Source organism: Carex rostrata, chromosome 30 (genome assembly GCF_964058835.1).
Source record: "Carex rostrata chromosome 30, lpCarRost1.2, whole genome shotgun sequence".
NCBI classification, from domain to species: domain Eukaryota; kingdom Viridiplantae; phylum Streptophyta; class Magnoliopsida; order Poales; family Cyperaceae; genus Carex; species Carex rostrata.
In genome coordinates, this window is record NC_135947.1 from 6,495,191 (window position 1) to 6,515,544 (window position 20,354).

The window sequence follows — 20,354 nt, forward strand, 5'->3', positions numbered from 1 at the left end:
ATTAGCAAGTTTTTAGTTTTTGAAATTGTCCGATCTATTGGTCATCCATGTTGTCGTTTTGTGCATCGGCCACTTCCTCTTCACCTTCATTTTCAAGCTCCTCTTCGTCATCTTCCAGATCTTCTTCCTTCACAAGATTCTCACGTGCTCGTGTCGGGCTTCCCGAGGGACCATATTGCTTGATAAAGCGATTCGAGAGACTGTATTGTGCTTCATCAAGCACATTGAGAGCTCGAGCATGTGCTCGCAGTTGTTTTCTTATCTTCATTTGCCCCTTTTCCAGATTATCGAACCTCCTTAGCGTTGCTTGATGATTTTGTTGAATCTCAAGGCTTTGAGCATGCATTTGTTGGCATAACCACAACATTTGTGCTTCTTGGCCTTGTGGAGGAACGAACGCACCCGCTTGTTGAACAAATGCACCCGCTTGTGGCATGTACTGTGGTTGAGGTTGAGGTTGAACCTGGGCCACTTCTTCTTCCGGATCCCAATATTGATTGGGTAAGGCTTTCGGATGGTTTATCCACTTGTTGATGTCTCTTGCATCAGGTTCGTAGCACCTCAGACCCGAGGATGAATGACCATGAACCCACCCGATTTTGGTTAGGTGATCAACCAAATTAGTCGGGAAGGAGACTTCTGCTTCTTCAGGTATTTGAATACCATTGAGGCGGATGATTTTGTGAATGAGATGGGCATAGGGCAGAGAATGGACCGTGGTTGAAAATGCACCACTTATGTGACGAAGAAAGATGTAGGGTATGTTGATGCTCTTTCCATCCAATTGAATAAGGTGACGAAGAAAGTACATGGGTCCCCACTCAAGATTGGTTTTGATTGTGACTTTGGGCATGAGAATGTTGTTGATGAAGAGAAAGAGTAACCGATGTAGGGATGGAAGGTGAGAAACATAGATTGGTGCTCCGGCTATGTTGTTTCGGTTAAACCACTTCTTATAGTCACTTGAGGTACCATCGGCATAAAGAAGCCAACTCCTCAAGGGATAGGTTTCCTCCCCGTCATTTTGAACCCCAAGCCATTGAGCCACATTACCTAGAGAAAGTGCAATTTCTTGCCCGCCTACCCAAGAAGTGATCATGAAGGGTTCATCTTGGGTTTTGATGTTTGCATAGAATGTGCGGGTAAAGAGATGGGTGTACGGTTCATTACAACTCACAATAGGTTCCCAACCCCAATGATTCACATAGTCAATTATCTTGTCATCTTCGGGTTGGGAGAAGGTAACCGTTGATTTGTCAAACCGGTAGCAATTGGTTATTTTCCTATTCATGAAAGACCCCACATAATTCTCATAGGCAACAATATCCCGAAACAGGTATCTATTTGACCGGTGAATTGTCCAGTTCGGTTCTAGGTTCCCCCATTGTTTTGACCACCCTCCGAGTCCACTCGGGGTCTTTTCTTACCACCCTTAGGAATAGCACGGGGTTTTGGAGCCATTTGATTTAGGTTAAGTGAAAGTTTACCGATTAAGAAGAGAAGCGTGAAACCGAGAAGAGACGAACCCAAGAAGTGCAGTGGTGAAGCCGGATCGTCAATCCAACGGTCGGATCACCGGATTTGCGCCTAGGGTTTTGGCTAGGGTTTTGGAGAGAGAGAAATGAGATTTGAAGAAGAGAATAGAGTAGAGAGAAGAGAGGAGAAGAGAAATCAAGAAGAATTTCTTGATTTGCTGGAGTAAATGGCCGGAATGGGTAGAGAGAGAGAGAGAGAGAGCGGCGGAGTAGAGGAAGAAGAGGTGTTTTGGAGGAAGAAGGGGTGTTTTGGAGAGAAGTAAGAGGAAGGGACGGGTCCGGATCCAATATAACCCTTTTTCGCTAGAAAACATTACCAACGTTTGACAATCGTTACCAACGTTTGTTCAAAATACTGTGTTTTTTACCTAAAACGTTATGACGTTTGCGTAACGTTTGTGTAACGTTTGTGTAACGTTTGTGTGAAGCTTTCGGACTTTTGAAGTCTCACAAAACGTTACCAACGTTTGGAAACCGTTACAACGTTTTCATTTGTAATTTTTTGCAATTTTGATCCCTTGTCAGATAACCGTTGCAACGTTTCAGAAACGTTATGTAACGTTTTTGTGAATCTCTCGGACTTTTTGAAGTTTCATAAAACGTTACCAACGTTTCCCAATCGTTACAACGCTCATATAGTGTAATTTATCTCAGAATTTTGGCTAAGTATCAGAAGCAAAACATTACAACGGTTTCAGAAACGTTGTGTAACGTTTTTATGATGCTTTCAGACTTTTTGAAGTTTCATAAAACGTTACAAACGTTTTCAAAAACGTTATAACGTTTTGTTCCTGCAGGGCAGAATTTAATGAACTATTTTGATTGCAATGAATTATTTTGAAATAAGTTATGAATATGTCTATTCTTTAAGTTCAAGCATGCCTAATTTAAATCTTAATTCATTGTGTTGTTGAGTATTTAGGGGTTTTGTGAATATATCGGCAATTTGTTCTTTGGTGTCGATATGTATGAGTTCAATTTCACCTTTTTCTATATGATCCCTAATAAAATGATGCCTTATCTCTATGTGCTTGGTTCTAGAATGAAGGACCGGATTTTTGGATATCATAATGGCACTAGTATTGTCACACATAATTGGTACATTGCAGAAGCGAATTTCATAATAATTTAGGGATTGGATCATCCAAAGAATTTGTGTGCAACAACTACCGGCCTTTACATACTCGGCTTCCGTTGTGGAAAGGGCAACCGAGGTTTGTTTGCGACTCGACCAAGATACAAGTGAACCACCAAGAAATTGGCATGTACCACTTGTGCTTTTTCTATCCATACGGTCCCCGGCAAAATCGGCATCGGCATATCCTATCAAGTCTAAATCCGATTGTTTGCCATACCATAATCCCAAATTTAAACTACTCTTGACATATTTGAGAATTCTTTTTAACGGCTTTTAAGTGCAATTCTTTGGGATTTGCTTGATACCTAGCACATAGACATACCGCAAACATTATATCGGGTCTACTAGCGGTTAAATAGAGTAGGCTACCTATCATAGCTCGATATTGAGTGATGTCCACCGATGTGCCATTTGGATCCGAGTCAAGATTTACATTCGTAGCCATTGGATTCTTGCTCGTATTGCTTTCGGTCATCCCAAATTTATTGATTAACTCCTTCGCATACTTAGTTTGATTCACAAAGGTGCCATCCATGAGTTGCTTGATTTGGAGTCCCAAGAAGAAATTCAATTCACCCATCATGCTCATCTCAAATTCACTACTCATAAGAGAAGAAAATTCCTCGGCAAGTGCCGCATTAGGTGAACCAAAAATTATATCATCTACATAAATTTGCACCACCAAAAGTGATCCATCTCTTTTCTTGGTGAAAAGAGTTGTATCATTTTTGCCTCTAATGAATTCATTGTCAATTAGAAATGAACTTAATCTACCATACCATGCCCCAGGGGCTTGTTTGAGTCCATAGAGTGCTTTAGTGAGTCTATACACATGATTAGGAAATGTTAAATCAACAAAGCCTTGAGGTTGATTAACATATACCTCCTCATCTATGAATCCATTCAAGAATGCACTTTTAATATCCATTTGAAATAATTTGAAATTTTTGTTTGAGGCATATGCTAAAAGCATTCTAATGGATTCAAGACGAGCTACAGGTGCAAAGGTTTCTTCAAAGTCGATACCCTCTTGTTGTTTGTACCCTTGAGCTACCAACCTAGCTTTGTTGCGAATTACATTTCCATCTTCATCCTTCTTATTTCTAAAGACCCATTTTGGTTCCAATAATCATTATATTATTTGGCTTAGGTACAAGTTCCCAAACTTTGTTTCTTTCAAATTGAGCAAGTTCTTCTTGCATGGCACAAATCCAACTAGGGTCTAAATTTGCATCTTTGAAATTTTTAGGTTCGATATGAGATATAAATGCACAATGACCAATCATTTGATTTAATTCGGATCTTGTTTTAACCCTTTCCCTGGGATCCCCAATTACATTAGAAAGAGGATGAGAAGATACTTCCCTTAGGTCTTGGGAAATTTGATACTCAATTCGTGAATGTTGTATCTCTTCGGTTTGAATTCCTTCAACAATTGGATCCATCTCATTATTGGTTGCATCTTCAATTATTTGATCCGTTTCAATATTGTTGGTTCTATCCATTTCGGGTTGAGTTTGCTCGGGTTGATTCTCAATTGTGTCGGTTCTTGTCTCAACTTCATCTTGATCAAGAATTGGCACTTCAACACCTACAATCTCAATACCTTTCTCGACCTTTTGATTAGCACTTTTATCAAATTTAACATGCACGGATTCAATTACAATTCTTTGAGATGGAATGTAAATTCTATAGGCTTTACTTGAATTTGAGTATCCAACAAATATTCCCTCAATTGATTTAGAATCAAATTTGGTTACTTTGGGAGATTCATCGAGAACAAAGCATTTTGAACAAAATACTATAAAGTGAGATATCTTAGGCTTGTATCATTTCCATAGCTCATATGGTGTTTTATTCAATATGGTCCTTATGCTTACGCGATTTACCACGTAGCATGCTGTATTTACCGCCTCAGCCCACAAGTGTTTGGGTAAGGAGTATTCATTTAGCATGGTTCGGGCAAGCTCAACTAAGGTTCGGTTCTTCCTCTCAACTACCCCATTTTGTTGAGGTGTGCGAGGAGCCGAATACTCATGTTTATATCCCCTTTTAGAGCAAAGTTGATCAAATTTTGCATTTTCAAATTCCCCCCCCATGGTCGCTTCTAATCCTAATGATTTTTGATCCTTTTTCATTTTCAACACGTTTGCAAAATTCAATGAAGTTGCTAATTGCTTCATCCTTGTGTTGTAGGAACAAAACCCAAGTAAAGCGACTATAGTCATCTACAATTACATATGCATATTTCTTCTTTGCTAAACTTGGTACACTTATTGATCCAAATAAGTCAATATGTAATAATTGCAAAGGTTGATTAGTTGAAACCATATCCTTGGATTTAAAGTTACTTTTGGTTTGTTTACCTTGGACACATGCCTCACATAATCCTTCAAGTTCTAGTTTATGTGTTGGTAAACCACACACAAGATCTAATTTCACTAATTTCCTAATGGTATCAATTGAAACATGACCTAATCTACGATGCCATAACCATGATCCATTAGATATGGCACTTAGACATGTTTCACCGGAATCAAAGTGAGTAAAATACAAGTAATAAACATTTTTCTTTCGTTTACCCGAATAGATTAGAGTATCATCCGAAGACCTAACTATGTGACAAGCATTAGCATCAAATTTGGTATAATATCCCGAATCACATAGCTTACTTACACTAAGTAAGTTGTAGTCTAATCCATCAACAAGGTATACATTTGATATGGTCAAGTGTTGGTTACCGATTGAGCCTATACCAATAATAGAGCTCTTTCTTTGATTATTACCAAAGGTAACCATACCTCCATCATATGGTTCTAAGAATTTAAAATTAGATTTGTCACCGGTCATATGGTGTGAGCATCCACTATCAATGATCCAAGCACTTTCCTTTTGAGATGAAATCAAACACACCTACAAAGTATATATTAGTTATTATTGAGTTAGTAACTAACATATACCTTGTTTTTAATCTCCCCTTTTATGTTTGGCAATTATAATTCTTTTAGGGGAGATTAAGTGTGAACCTAAGCTAGTATAGCTTTAGGAACTCAAATAACATTATGTTTGTTGTTTACATTCCTAAATCTACATTCTAAGAAAGTGTGGCCAAGTTTGCAACAATAGTTGCACATTGTAGTTGATTGCTTTTGTGTAGTAGAACCTTGTTTGAGAATGGATTGGTACTTCATTTCATGCAAACTACTCTTATTACTACCATGTGACCTATTTGCAACTTTAAATGCAACACTCTTGGTTTTGTTAGAATCAAATCTATTGTGATGTTGGGGAACATCTCTAGCTAAACCATTTCTTTGAGTTTGGTTTTGTAAAGCAATTTTATTTTTGAATTCATAAAATCATCCATCGGGTCCTTTGAAATATGTTTTGTTTGACCCTTTTGGATTAAGAGTGTTCCTATCACTATCTTTAGAAGCATTTTTGTTCTTGGAAATTCTTTTATTGTACTTGTACCTAAACGCATAATTTGGTGACTTTTGATCTTGTTTAACATTTGAGGCATGAGAAGACTTCAATTTTGATGACTCCTTGTTCAAAAGAGTTAAACCCTTTTTAGTAAAAAATTGATAAGTTGAATATTGTTCACAATTAAACTTTAGTTTGACATTTGGAATACTTGAAGTTTAAGAATGTTCCCCTTTTCCTTTAGGGTCTTGCATGTGATTAGATTTAAGTGAGGATTTACCCTTCTCAAATCCAAGACCAACTCTATCATTTTTATAATAGGATTGATCATGTATCAACTTGCTCACATAATAGGGATCTAGACTAGTGACTTTTTATAATTCACTAGGAGATCTCAATACCCGAATTTCGGTTTCTAAGGTTTGAACTTTAACTTTTAAAATGCCTATTTCACCTAAATGTGATGCTTTTAACTTTTTCTTTTCAAGTTCTAACATGTCATTCTTAGCAATTAATTTTTGAATAATACCTTCCTTCTCAACCAAGGTTCTATTGGACTCATCAAGGAGTGATTTCAACCTAGAATCATTATCATCGTGCATTAGAATTTCATTTTTGAAAGTGCTTGCATCATTGGTGTTTAACCGATTTGTACTCAAGTCATTATTGGTCTCGTTTGTGATTATACAATTTTCAATATCAATTTCACCACTATATTCTTCACCACCTTCATTTATAAATTCAAGTTCGGTCTCATAACCATCAAGACTAAATGTTGAATGTACCTCACTAGCGAAGTTTGTTGAGTTGTTGACTCCATCATCTCCCTGCTTTGCATTCCTTGATTTAACAAGCTCCATGAGAAAGTTTATGGTTGTTTCATCGGTGATGTTCTTGCTAGCTATAATTGAATCTATATCAATTTTCGAGGGATCATCATCTACACTTGCCATCAATGCAAGGTTGATCTCCTCTTCATTCTCCGATTCCGTATCGGATTGTTCCGTCTCACTATCCGAGAACAAAGCTTGCATAGCTTTGGCTTTCTTCTTCTTGTACCCATCATACTTTTGTCTTGATTTTCGATCTTGTTGTGTTTCGCCATCCGTATTCTTCAATTGTGGAAATAGCTTGAAGCATGTTTGAATGGAATGCCCCCCTCTCTATGGCAAACGAAACACATTACCCTTTTGTTCTTCTCTTCTCGTTCCTTGTTGTATTTTCTTTCAAAGTCAAGCATTCCTTGAAACATCTTGGATAAGAGAAGGGCATCCTTGGATGTTTCATGATCAATTTTGTTGATAAATTGATCATTTGAAAGACGGGTGTTTAAGGAGCTTGGAAAGTTACGGTTTTGTGCCGGAAAAGCTACGGTTTTGGATTTTGAGCTTTGCTTCAAATCACCGGATTGTCGAAGTTTTCTTCAAAACTCCTAAAATGAGCATAGAGGTCATCCGGTGTGAATGTGTCGTGCGTGCCTTGGATTGCCTCTAGAGCACTCACCAACCCGGACCATCTATCCCTCATGAGCATCACCCTCAATAGCTTTCCTACAATTTTATTGTTAGAAAGTGGTTCTCCCAATTCGGTAAACTCATTTTGGATATGCATAAGTCTATTATACATATCCTCAATGCTTTCACCATCTTCAACCTTAAAGGTTTCAAATTTTGCTTCTAAACAGGTTATTTTGATTCGTTTGATTTGGGTATTTCCTTCATACCGGTTTACAAGAGCATCCCACATTTCTTTTGCACTTGATGCACTCCCAAAGAGTAAGGCTACCGATTCACTAACCAAATTGAATATGACATTGGTTGCTAGGTCATTGTCTTTCTTGGTTTGTTTGGAATCGACGGTCTCAATTTTGGCATCGGTTGAACCCTCGGTAGCAACATTTGTGTATGTTGGTGTATACCCCTTTTCAACCACATACCACACCTCAAGGATATTCAAGTAATTAATCATGGTTTTCTTCCAATGCATGAAATTTTTGGTAGTAGTACCAAAAATTAGGGGTTCTTTTACGGATCTATAGGGTGCCATTTGTCAAGTTGATCTAATCTCCAATTAAGTGTGTCTTAATTCGAGTAACTTGCTCTGATACCACTTTGTTACACTTAGGGGCACCTCTAATTGCTCAAAAATTGAAATTAAATTGCAATTGAAAGTAAAGAGATGAGTTTAGAGAAATTTGACACGCGGGGTGATAACGGAGTTCGGCAAAACAAAGGCCTACGTCTCCGGGGCTTCGCAACCTTGTGAGGTGCGCCTTTCTATTACCCAATACGAAAGGATTACAACTTGTGAACCGTTGAGCCCTTACACACCAAGCGGGAAGTCAAACGGCCAACTCAAAGAGATGAGAACAAGGTCTCGATTGTCTAGAAACACAAGAGAAACACTCAATAGATCACTCTAACCTAATCTATATCAAAATTAGTGAAGTAGGTTTGAGGTTGCTTGAGGGATTTTGAAGTTTTAAGCTCTCAGAAAATCGCTTTTGAATTAATTAGGGTCGGCTGAGATGTTTGGGAAGAGATCCCATCACTCTATTTATAGTGTCAGCTCAAAAATGAGCTGTTTGAAATAAAACGTTACAACGTTTAATTCAAATGCGATTTTAGGGTTTTAATTCTCTGACAGCTTAGTAAAACGTTATCAACATTTTATAAAACGTTACAACGTTTTAACCTGTAAAAACTTGATCAAAATAGAAGTTATTTGAAGCTTAAATGTACTTAAAACGTTACAACGTTTCTAGTTGGTACTGAACAGCTGTGCTTCAGTAGTTCTGTAGCTGTTAAACGTTACAACGTTTGTATAACGTTATGACGTTTGTAAAACGTCACAACGTTTGTATAACGTTATAACGTTGTAACATAGTTTCTTCTTTTGATCAGTTTATTGTTTCAGACTAATGTAAAACGTTACAACGTTTTGAAAAACGTTACCAACGTTTTATCCTATTTTAATCAACCTCACACATACTTTACCAAGTTTTTGATTTTACAATTTGTATTCTTGATAAAAGTCTTCGTGATTTCTTCAATCCAAGCATATTATACTGCAGTTTTTACTCTTCTTGGACCTACATAATCTCAAAATAGAAGAAATCGTAAAATTCAATAATTGTATGTTTTTGCAAATTAGTCAAATAGACGTAAAAGATTATTGTACGAACAACACTTCAAACATGAATTATATACACATGTATTACAAGATATGAATACTTGAACGAGGAGGTATGAATACTTGCTCAACAAGATATGAATACTTGCACGACAGACAACCCGAAAGTAGGTCATCATGGATCTCATTTGAAAGAGAAAATTACGTAGAAGACGTCCATGGTTTTATATTTGCAAATTTCCTCACAGATCGTCAGAAAATATTGCTGAGATTAAACGCAGAAAAAAAAACCCAACTCTAAAAACATGTAGAAGATGTGTGTATGATGTGTCCAGTTTTATTTTTAAAATACTTGATATCTTAGGTATGAATACTTGATATATTATATATTAACACTTACGCGCATAGGTATTCATACTTGCACGCGTCAGTTATAAAATATATCAAATATTAAGTGGTCCCCCCAGTAATTAATGGTTCCCACAAGTAGTTATTGACTGGGGATGAATGAGGGAAATTGACTGGGGGATAGTTAGTCGATCCCAAAAAAATTATGGAGAAAGAGTTTTCTCGTTTAAGTACTGAAATTAAGAATTCGCACACAACGATAGAGATAAAATAAACCAAAAAATTAATGTTCTTATAGAGCTATTAATATTTACTTTATGGAGTCTAATATATTTGTTTATAATAAATTTATCTAAAATATCTTACAAATCAATATGAAAGTTTTGAAAACTCATATTTTGTCGCATGCACAAAATATGATGCATAAAAGTAACGAATCATTTGCAAATTAAAATTTATACATGATTTTCCTTTCTGATATATTAAAATATATATATGGTTTACTCTTTTTTTGATATATCAACGAGCGTGGTACTAAAAGTAAATTGGAGATTTTTAAAGAGTGTTTTAAAATAAGATAAGTATGAACTCTATATAAATTTAAAGTACATGATTCACTTTTTTTTCGCACATCAAAATTTATGCACGTGAAGAATCAATTTTCATACCACTGCCCAAGCGATCGTTAGACAATCACTTCCTGAACGATAATTAGTACTTTTTTTTTTATGGATGCTAAGCAAATTATGTACTTTTTTTGGTTAAAATTTTTCTAAATAATTAAAGGTTGCCAAAATTATCAAATGGCAAAAAATTGGGTTTACAAAAAGATGATTTTCCTTTTTTTAGTGACACGGTTCGATTAAGGAGATGAACAATAACAAGTTCAACTAATATATCACTCAATAAAGAATATATAGGAGATAAGTCAACTCAGACATAATTTTTGTAAAATTTCAAAAGCTTTATTACAAAATGAGTTTGACTTCTTTTATAGTCTTACATCATTTAAAAGTCACTTAAACATTAATACTACTTTAACTATCATTTTTACTTTCCAAAAATTCTTAATAACCTCCTAGAAGATATCTTCCTAAAAGTCCACAAAATAAAATAACAAAATTTAAACTCTTTTTTGACTTTATTAATAATTAATAACAATTAAAAATCACACCTAACTAATTAATAACAATTAAAAATAACTGTCACATCATTAGCACGATATTTTGACCATGTTGTGCTCTGATTTAGAAAAAACTCAAACAATAAAGTTGTAAAATTTGTTGCAAGTATTTCACAAAATTTTAAATCACATCAATCGGAGTTCGTACGAAATAGTAGGGGCCAAAATAGAAAATACTTAAAATCTGTCAATCTGTGGTGGTTCGGGCGATTAAATTGTCACCTGCCTATCCTTCCGACGCATCTTGAACGGTGTCATTCGAATTTGTTTAATTTATGACGCAATGTAGTTTTATACAAAGTCCATAAGATACTAACATATGTTTCCGAGTAGCATAATCACATAATGAACTTGTGTAAACTGAGAGTCGAGTGCTGGATTACCCAAAGGCAAAGGTCTCTATCTTCAAGCCTTATTCAATTGTGGTAAATTTATTCCGGAATTTTTAAATGTATTATCGTCCAAAAAAATAAATAAATAAATCACTTAATTTTGAAAATTTGAAATTTAGGAGGACCGCGACGTTAAATGATGGACTTATTGTTGGAGTCTCTCATTTGACGTTGCGGACCATCAAATTCATCATATTCTAATTATTCAACGCATATCATCTTTTGAATTTAATAGGTTTCTTTATTTATTTTCAAAAATAGAAAGAATAACTTATAATTTGATTATGTTAGAAAGAACATCAAACAAAATCGATAAAATATCATATAATTTAGATGTACTAGAAGCACTACGAAACATTTTTTCAAGCAGGATTTTTCCCGGCTGTAAAAAAAATTAAACTATTTCTTGATGTGTTACTGAAAAAAAAATACTTTGAATCTGAGTTAAGTTATTGATCCCGGTTCAAAAGTCATTTTTAAGTAAATAAATAAATTAACGTGATACTTCTAGTATATTCAAATTCTAAGGTACTCCATCTATTTTGATATATTTCTAAAATCATTTCTAGAGAAATAGATGGAGTATTTTAGAATTTAAATGTACTAGAAGAATTATGATAATTTCTTTATTTATCTAGAAGTGACTTTTAAACCGAGATCAATAACTCAAATTCAAAACATTTTTTTTTTCTAGTAGCATACCAAGAAATAGTTTAATTTTTTTACAGTAGAAAAAAATCCTGCTTGAAAAATATTTCGTAGTGCTTCTAGTACCGATTTTTTTAAAAATACCCACCCAAAAAAATATTTTATTAAAAATAATCAGACTTCAGCCAAATTTTTAAAAATACCCAAACCGCGGATTTTTTCCGCGGCCCGGAATTTTTATTGGAATTTTTTGTCCAACTTTGCACCTCTGGTTAACATATCAAAGCACCTTCAAAAATCATGAAAATTTACCAACTTGCATTCTTAACTTCATAGAACAATACTGTGAAGATTCATACAAAATATCAAAACAAACCGTGAGATATCGGCTCTTAAAAATTGCCCGAACTGCTGAAGGAGTGCTTCTGAGCCCAAATTTGCACCTCTGGTTAACATAACAAAACACCTTCAAAAATCATGAAAATTTATCGACATGCATTTTTGACTTCATAGAACAAGACTGTGAAGTTTCATACAAAAATCATGAAGCACTCCTTCAACAATTCGGACAATTTTTGAGAGCCGATATTTCACGGTCTGTTTTGATATTTTGTATGAATCTTCACAGTATTGTTCTATGAAGTTAAGAATGCAAGTAGGTAAATTTTCATGATTTTTGAAGGTGCTTTGATATGTTAACCAGAGGTGCAAAGTTGAGCTCAGAAGCACTCCTTCAGCAGTTCGGACAATATTTGAGAGCTGATATCTCACGATCTATTTTGATATTTTGTATAAAACTTCACAGTCTTGTTCTATAAAGTCTAGAATGCATGTCGGTAAATTTTCATGCTTTTTGGAGGTGCTTTGATATGTTAACCAGAGGTGCAAAGTTGAGCTCAGAAGCACTCCTTCAGCAGTGCGGGCAATTTTTGAGAGCCGATATCTCACGATCTGTTTTGAGATTTTGTATAAAACTTCACAGTCTTGTTCTATAAAGTCTAGAATGCATTTCGATAAATTTTCATGCTTTTTGGAGGTGCTTTGATATGTTAACCAGAGGTGCAAAGTTGGGCTCAGAAGCACTCCTTCAGCAGTGCGGGCAATTTTTGAGAGCCGATATCTCACGATCTGTTTTGACATTTTGTATGAAACTTCACAGTCTTATTCTATAAAGTCAAGAATACATGTCGGTAAATTTTCATGCTTTTTGGAGGTGTTTTGATATGTTAATCAGAGGTGCAAAGTTGGACAAAAAATTCCAAAAAAACATTATTTTCCTAACTCCAAACTCTAAAAAAAAAAAAATAAAAAATAAATAAATAAAAAATCCGGGCCGTGGAAAATATCCGCGGTCGGAAAAAAAAAAAAAAAAATTTTCGGACCGTGAATTTTTTCCGCGGCCCGGAATAAAAATTCCGGGCCGCGGAAAAAATCCGCGGTTTGGGTATTTTTAAAAATTTGGCTGAAGTCTGATTATTTTTAATAAAATATTTTTTTGGGTGGGTATTTTAAAAAAAATCGGCTTCTAGTATATCTAAATTATAAGATATTTTCTTTATTTTGTTTAATGTTCCTTCTAATATATTCAAATTATAAATTATTCTTTCTATTTTTGTAAATAAATAAACAAATATATTAAAATTAAAAGATGATATGCGTTGGATAATTAGAATCTGATGAATATACAAGACTGCAATGTCAAATGATAGATCTTAAAAATAGATCCGCCATTTGACTTTGCGGTTCTACTAAATTTTGGATTTTCAGAATTTGGTGGTCTTTTGTTTATCAATTTTTCAGCAGAGATATTTTTAAAATTTTCGGAAATTTATTCGAGCGACGCATCGTCATAAATTAATCTGAATCTAAAGTGTAAACAGGTAGATACTAACGGATAATAGTTAAATCATATTCTTATTTGTTTTTATTTTCAGAGCATAGATATTTTCAAATACATATACGAATACAAATACATATATAGTTGAAATATTAAAATTAATTATTATATATTTATAAAATATGCAAATATTACATATGCTCATATGCATTCGTAAAAAATAACTATATATTATTTTCATAACAAGCTAATATTTTCAAAAAAAAATATTGGTTAAAAATATAAATTAACAAAATATACTACCAATTATCATTATATTATTAGTCAATATATTAGAAAATATAAACATTAATAAAAGATGAAAAATGAGTAGATATAGTTCAGTAATTAGATCTAAAATTAATTAATTAAAATTTATATTATACTAATCAAAGTAATTATATAGCCATATAGGCCTCGGAAACAGATACGAATCTTAAGAAAATTCGATCCAAATAATTATCCAATTCAATATCAATATAATATTTCGAATTAAAAAGATGAATTTGCTTCTGCATTAAAAGCTAAAAAAACATTTGTATTTGTATCAGTTTAGGTATCCGCAAAATATCTGAATCCATATATATTATCCGACAGGGAACCAATATATATAATAGGTGTACTAAGAAACCCCAAGCATACAAACAGGGAACCTAACAAAAGCATCTATACAAAACCTCTGTTACCCTAGCACGGTCTAACTAGGCAAATATTTTAGCATAGAAATAAAGGCATCACTTGCCATTCTATATACAAAAAGCCCTGGCAGAGTTGCCCAACCAGCAACCTTGCATCACATAATCAACAAAAGGGCGATAGCATGAAATTCACAGATTCTTTCAAGCTCTGGCCTTGCTCTCCAGAACCATATTAGAAAGAGAGAGAGAGACTACGAGAGCATTAAGCTTTAGCATTCTTACTAGCTCTAGATGCTGCCGGCATCTGCCCTTTGGAAACCCTGAAAATGTGGACCAGAAATTCGGCCGATTTCACAAGTTCAAAAGCACAGTAGTCATCTTCTTCTAGAGAGTTGTCACATACAAATGAAGACCAACCTCTCGACAGCCGGTCTCTATCTACTACATGTGGCAAATATCCAACAGACCAGGTTTTACTGTTGGCTGAATCACGCAAAATAACCTCTGCTTTTCTGCGCGGCAGATACTTTCTTGAAAACTTCACAGGGAATCTCTGCATCCAAATAATATACTATAGTTAGAATTCAGAAATAAGCATGCATGCCACCAGCAATGGAAAATATACAAGATTCACTAGACCATCCCAGTATTGTATACCAGTATTTGTTATCTTTGTTGGTGGTGCAAGCAGATGCAATGATTGTCTACATTTTATTTCGTCCTTTGAGTATTTTGATGCATGTGTAGTCTGAAAGCAAATTAGGTCCACTAAAGGCCACATTACATCTCAATTGGACACAATTCTAGAATTAACAAACAATTGAATAATATCAGAGCCTATGATACCACTTGTGTGGTGTGAACTGGAGCAAAGTCGCAACCCAGGAATAATGTACTGTTCCCCATAATTCATATCAAACAGCAGTTCGAAGGGTATGAATGCCTCAACAATAACTCTTTCAATATGCTTATTATTGAGGCAAACAAATAAAGATGAATGCAGTATACCCATATTCACACTTGGAACTTCTTTTCTTTCTTTTTCTCTTCCTGGCAAATAGAAGGGCAAAATCGGAGTAATAGTGGATATTTATATGATGTACTTGGCATATCAGCCTGAAATCTATTTTATCAACAATGATACATAAGCTGAAGGATAACAATAGCCCTCCTCCTACATCATAGTATGATTTACTTAAATAAAACTACCAGAAAGATTTCAAAGATGACAATGACCATTCTGACCTCAATACATGACAAGCTGTACTCCCAAGATATAGCTATCAACATACTTTTCACATTGCATCATCACCATACTATCTAAATCAAACGGTTCATATTCAAAAGGTTGGACACAAGCACTACAACTTGATGGAGATATCACAACAAAAATTGTCATTAAACTTGCTACAATTTTGTTGCATTAATATTTTATTACAATAATCCAAAATTGTCAGTGTTATTCCAAAATCTAGTGTAGAAATACATCATTGGAAAAAATGTTATATTTTTACAATTTAGTATTTTTTAAATATAGCGTCCAGGGTAATAAATAATTGGGATAAACTTAAAGATTGCAATTTAAGTTGTTGGACAATCAAACAATAAATAAAGGTATTTAATTGTCAGAGTGAATGTCCATTATGGTAAAAAAAAACAAATCTGGACGGTCATTATTGATTTAATCGGATAACTGATATTTGATTAGAGAGTTCTGACGAGGATATTATTGTTAATATCCATCTAACATTAAACATTATAATTAGTAAGGATCGTGATTGGCTAAAAAGGAAATATTATCATCTCTCATTCTATTTATAAAATTTGTAACCAAAAAGTGTAACTGGTTATGTTTAGTTTCCCAATGTTGTCCCAAGTTTATTGACTGGTCAAGATGGATTTAAAAATTTTTTGCCCTAAAATCATTGGAGCAAATATCTAATTTTAAATATGATATTAATCAGAAGAGCAGCCACTGAACAGACAGCAGAGGATGCGTCAAAAAGAATCCATGCCGAAAGGACTCCGCTACCTGCTCAGATCAACTGCATATGTAAAAGATTCTGGCAATCTTTGTCCTTAATAGGATGCTTAGGGCTGTCACACTTGTTCTCTGCTTCAGGTGTGACTAACAAAGCAGTCACTAGTTTTGCTATAACATTCGGCTTTTCAAAAAATTTGAAGTTCAGATGTTAATCTGTTGCAGTGAATACTTGTGATAATACACAAAATTCATCATTATTATAACAATATATATACTATGGGATGAAAAATTAAAATATTTGCCCCTCGTGCACTGATCATTATTTTAGATGCATTGCAAAATCATGAATTTGGTGTAGCAAATTGAACACATGAAAGAACCTCTCATGTTTGAAAAATAATCAATTTAATTAAAATAAACAAGACAAAGCTAACCAATGTCATGTTGCTGCTGTATACATGTGATGCCTTCAAACGAAGCACAAAGAAAGGATTCTCTGATGCAAAGGAATGTGCAGCCTCCTGCGCCTTCAGCTTCTCCTTTTCTGTCACTGGATCCCTTTTGCTCCTCTCCGATGCTTTCTTGCGCTTTCTTGTTGAGGTTTCAACAACATTCACCTCCTCATCTTCTGTTTCAGATTTCTCTGCATGATATAAAAGGGATTATACACCGAATATCGAGTTCCAGTCGAAGAAAATAAAAAATCAACCTGTTTTCTTTATTGCAATTTAAGTGTTGCAGGGTTTAGTGCTGTTATAAGAAATGTACCAGTCATGACTATAGAAGTGCTAGTGGACCATTGTAATGCCAACAAAAAAATGAATCAAATTTAAGGTATACTGCAAGTCAAAACAAAGCAAAAACTCAAATTAGTGGAATGGGGAGTAAGTAGGTTATGGTCATAGGGAGCGAAAGAAGAGAATGGTTTATGAAAAAGGATGCGTGTGCAAAAAACCAATCTGCTCCCAGTGCTGAGGATCCATTACAATAAATTTATCTTGACAACACTAACAACAACCAAAAAACTTATATTTTTCCAGCAACCAAAATGTAATCTATACTTTATAAATATCATATGAGTGAGGCTATGGTACTATGCATAGTATGGATTGGTCCGTACTATGGATCAATATCTTCGTATTCAAAGTTTAAACAGTCAATCTGAATCGTTCAGCATGGTCTCTGTATGAAAATGTATTTGTTCTAAAAATTCTAGACCATTCAAAAGTAGTGATTTTCTACCTATCTAAAAAAATACTAAAAAATGTTAAATTTAGTCTACAAGTACATTTTCATATAGAGATCATGTTGAATGGTTCAGATCGACTATTTGAACTTTAAAAATGAAGATATTGATCTATAGTACGAACAAATCTGTGCTATGCATAGTACCATAGCCTAACTCATATCTTATACATGAAGGTGATGAAATTTTATGCAAATTTTACTGTTCATCAAATGACATGAAATTTACAAGCAATCCACATTTAACAACATTTGATTTCATGGAACATCAAATGATATTTGACTTGCATGAAAATTGATACACAACCAATCTATAAGGACACCAACATGTCTATATTTTTTTCTACTTCAAAGTATTTTTGGGCATTATTTGATAAAAGTGTTGGCATTTGGCAAGGTTGTCAAGATAAGCTTTTGTCAAGGGATCCCCATCCAAAAAAATAATGGGTTAACCAATCAGTAACTACTATGTTCTAACTAAAATCTGGCTTAACTTACCAAATTCAATGAATAAATTCATTTCCTACTAAACAAATTAATTAACAAAGTTTAAGGGTACTATTTCCATGCCTTCAGTTTTCAGCCGATCACCCAACTCATCTTGACCAAAAGCAAGCTTTCTCGGCTTAAGCTGACCCTTTCTCCCTCCACTTCCACTTCCACTACCAACATCCCAATCTTCCTTTTCACAAGCTGTCTTGTCAAATATCAGCACAGTGAAGCTCATGCAACCATTGTACCGAAATATCAACAATTCGTGCTCCTTCAAGGAATGGTCTCGTGCAAAATTTGACCACCCCGTGGTGAAAAACACACCAGTTGTAGTTTTCTCAAGCTCTGCATACCATGTTTGTCCAGCGGGGCCCTCGATGGATGCGGTCATACTTGGTAGGTCCGATGAGGAACTGGCTTTTTTTGTCATGTCCTCTTGTAAATTTTTCACGAAATTGGGGGGGATTTTCTGTATATGGAATAAAATGGTGATGAAAGATTATGAGAAAGTATAAAGGAAACATAAAGATTTATTGCATGCAGACAATTGAAATGGCAGATATCAAACCATACCAGATGTCTAATAATATATAGTATATACCTTGATATTTGTTATTTTCTTCTTTGAGAATTTTTTATTTATAGAAAATATTACAAAATAATAGAGGGAAAGAGAAAGAGTACATTGGAATTCAGAATTTAGATGCATAGTTGGATGGGAAAAATTTATCCCGCTCCAAAAGAGTTTTTTGTTTTGTTTTCCTGTTGCCTAGGATCCTCTGTGGCCTTAGACAATTGTACAACAGGTTGTACACAGGAAGGATGGGAAATAGGACCCACCCACTTATCAGTGTGTGGAGGCCAAAGAGGATCCAAGGTATTCTGAAAACAAAACAAAACAAAAAAAATCTATAAATAAAAAGTTCTGAGATTTAGCAATATAATCCTTCTTTTCTTAAATTTGTTATTTTTTCTTTCTGAGATTTAGTAACTTTGTAAAATTATAGACTTCTTCACAAAATGATTTTATGAAAGTCTCACCTTTCAAAAATAGATTTTTCAGTTTCTGCAAACCAATTTTGCAAAGAAGTTACTTTGTCAAATTCTCATGGATGCCATATTGCCATGAACTAATACTTTCTTCAACAAGATGTCTATATGAAAATCTGGTGTAAATTATGAGATGATTTGCACAATTATAGAAATTTCCATCTCATACTGTACTGTTCTGATCAAATTTTGTACTGATTTAGAAGCCCAGTGTGCAGAACTATCCTGCATGTGCGATTTTGTTGACACAATAACCATTTTGGGACAACTACATCCAAAATAAAAAGGAAAATGTATAAAAATGATAAATTATAGTGCAAGTAGACGCACTAAATAGAGGAGCAAAATACAGATTGACCGCCATTATATTATTTTTTTTTATATAAAAAGGCTGCTATGCCGTATTGACCACCATTATAATCCATTACACGAATTGTAATTTAATAGATCCAAAGATCAGGCCTTTTCGTAGTAATAATAAAGAAAATTATAAGAGGGGCAAATAACAGTGGAGGTTTTTCACCTAGAACCTCTTCCCTCTTCCCTCTAGATGATCAGCGTGAATAATCGTAACACGAGACTCAGGTATTAAAAGATAGCTAAATATTTAAACTTGACGACCGCAAAAAGTCATGCACGAAATAATCAAGGAGAAAAAAACCGGGAAAAAATAAAGAGACTTGCCATGCGCTGTGTGAAGTCTCCGACGAGGACTTTGAAGAAATGGGGATTTGGCCTCTTCACCTCCGTCCAATCTACATCATTTATCTCCACGACTGGCACCGCCATTGGTGAGTGTGTGTGTCTCAGTCAGAGAGAGAGAGAGAGCGAAGGCGGAGAGATCAAAGATGGAAGGTGATGGGACGGAGGCAAACAGAGGGGCTCGTCTTTTAATGGCGCCAAGAACAAAATGTATCATTATTTTCTCACATGAGGAACCTACGGACATTTACGGATAAATATTTATTTCTCTGTGATCCGGGTCCCACTTCTGTATCGTGGAGACTGGACTGGAGCAAGTGTATAATAATGAGGTTGAAGCACAATAAATGAAAAGAGAAAGAAATTATGGTAATTTGCAGCGTTGTAAATATCTAGTGTTGTGAAAACGGGTTGGGTCGGGTCCCCTCGGTCCAAATCCATTCGGGCTCCAGATCCTATGAGTTTACGGGTTCAGTCGGGTCGGATTCGGCAATTTCTGTTTGGGGGAGTTAGATCGAACTTGTGCTAGATTCTTAGTTCAAAATTAGTACGGGTCGGATGCGAG

General features: G+C 34.7%; 1 protein-coding gene across 1 annotated transcript; it reads right to left on the reverse strand.

Annotated features, from left to right (window-relative positions):
- Positions 1 to 14,309: 14,309 nt before the first annotated feature.
- Positions 14,310 to 19,876, reverse strand: LOC144546778 (B3 domain-containing protein Os01g0723500-like). Its single transcript, XM_078295326.1, has 6 exons — positions 19,749 to 19,876; positions 19,257 to 19,355; positions 18,839 to 18,919; positions 18,116 to 18,519; positions 16,735 to 16,943; positions 14,310 to 14,869 (listed from the first exon to the last, which is right to left on the reverse strand). Exons 1-6 carry the CDS (start codon positions 19,874 to 19,876, stop codon positions 14,579 to 14,581), a joined length of 1,212 nt encoding a protein of 403 aa, XP_078151452.1. The 3' UTR covers positions 14,310 to 14,578.
- Positions 19,877 to 20,354: the final 478 nt, after the last annotated feature.

What these genes read in the sequence shown, in the direction of transcription:
- LOC144546778 (XM_078295326.1), bottom strand. Translation starts at nt 19,876, where the DNA reads ATGGCGGTGCCAGTCGTGGAGATAAATGATGTAGATTGGACGGAGGTG. An exon ending in TGATCGGCTGAAAACTGAAG is followed by an intron (nt 16,944 to 18,115) that starts GCATGGAAATAG and finishes TATATCATGCAG; the next exon opens with AGAAATCTGAAACAGAAGAT. An exon ending in ACAGCAGCAACATGACATTG is followed by an intron (nt 14,870 to 16,734) that starts GTTAGCTTTGTC and finishes ATTTGGATGCAG; the next exon opens with AGATTCCCTGTGAAGTTTTC.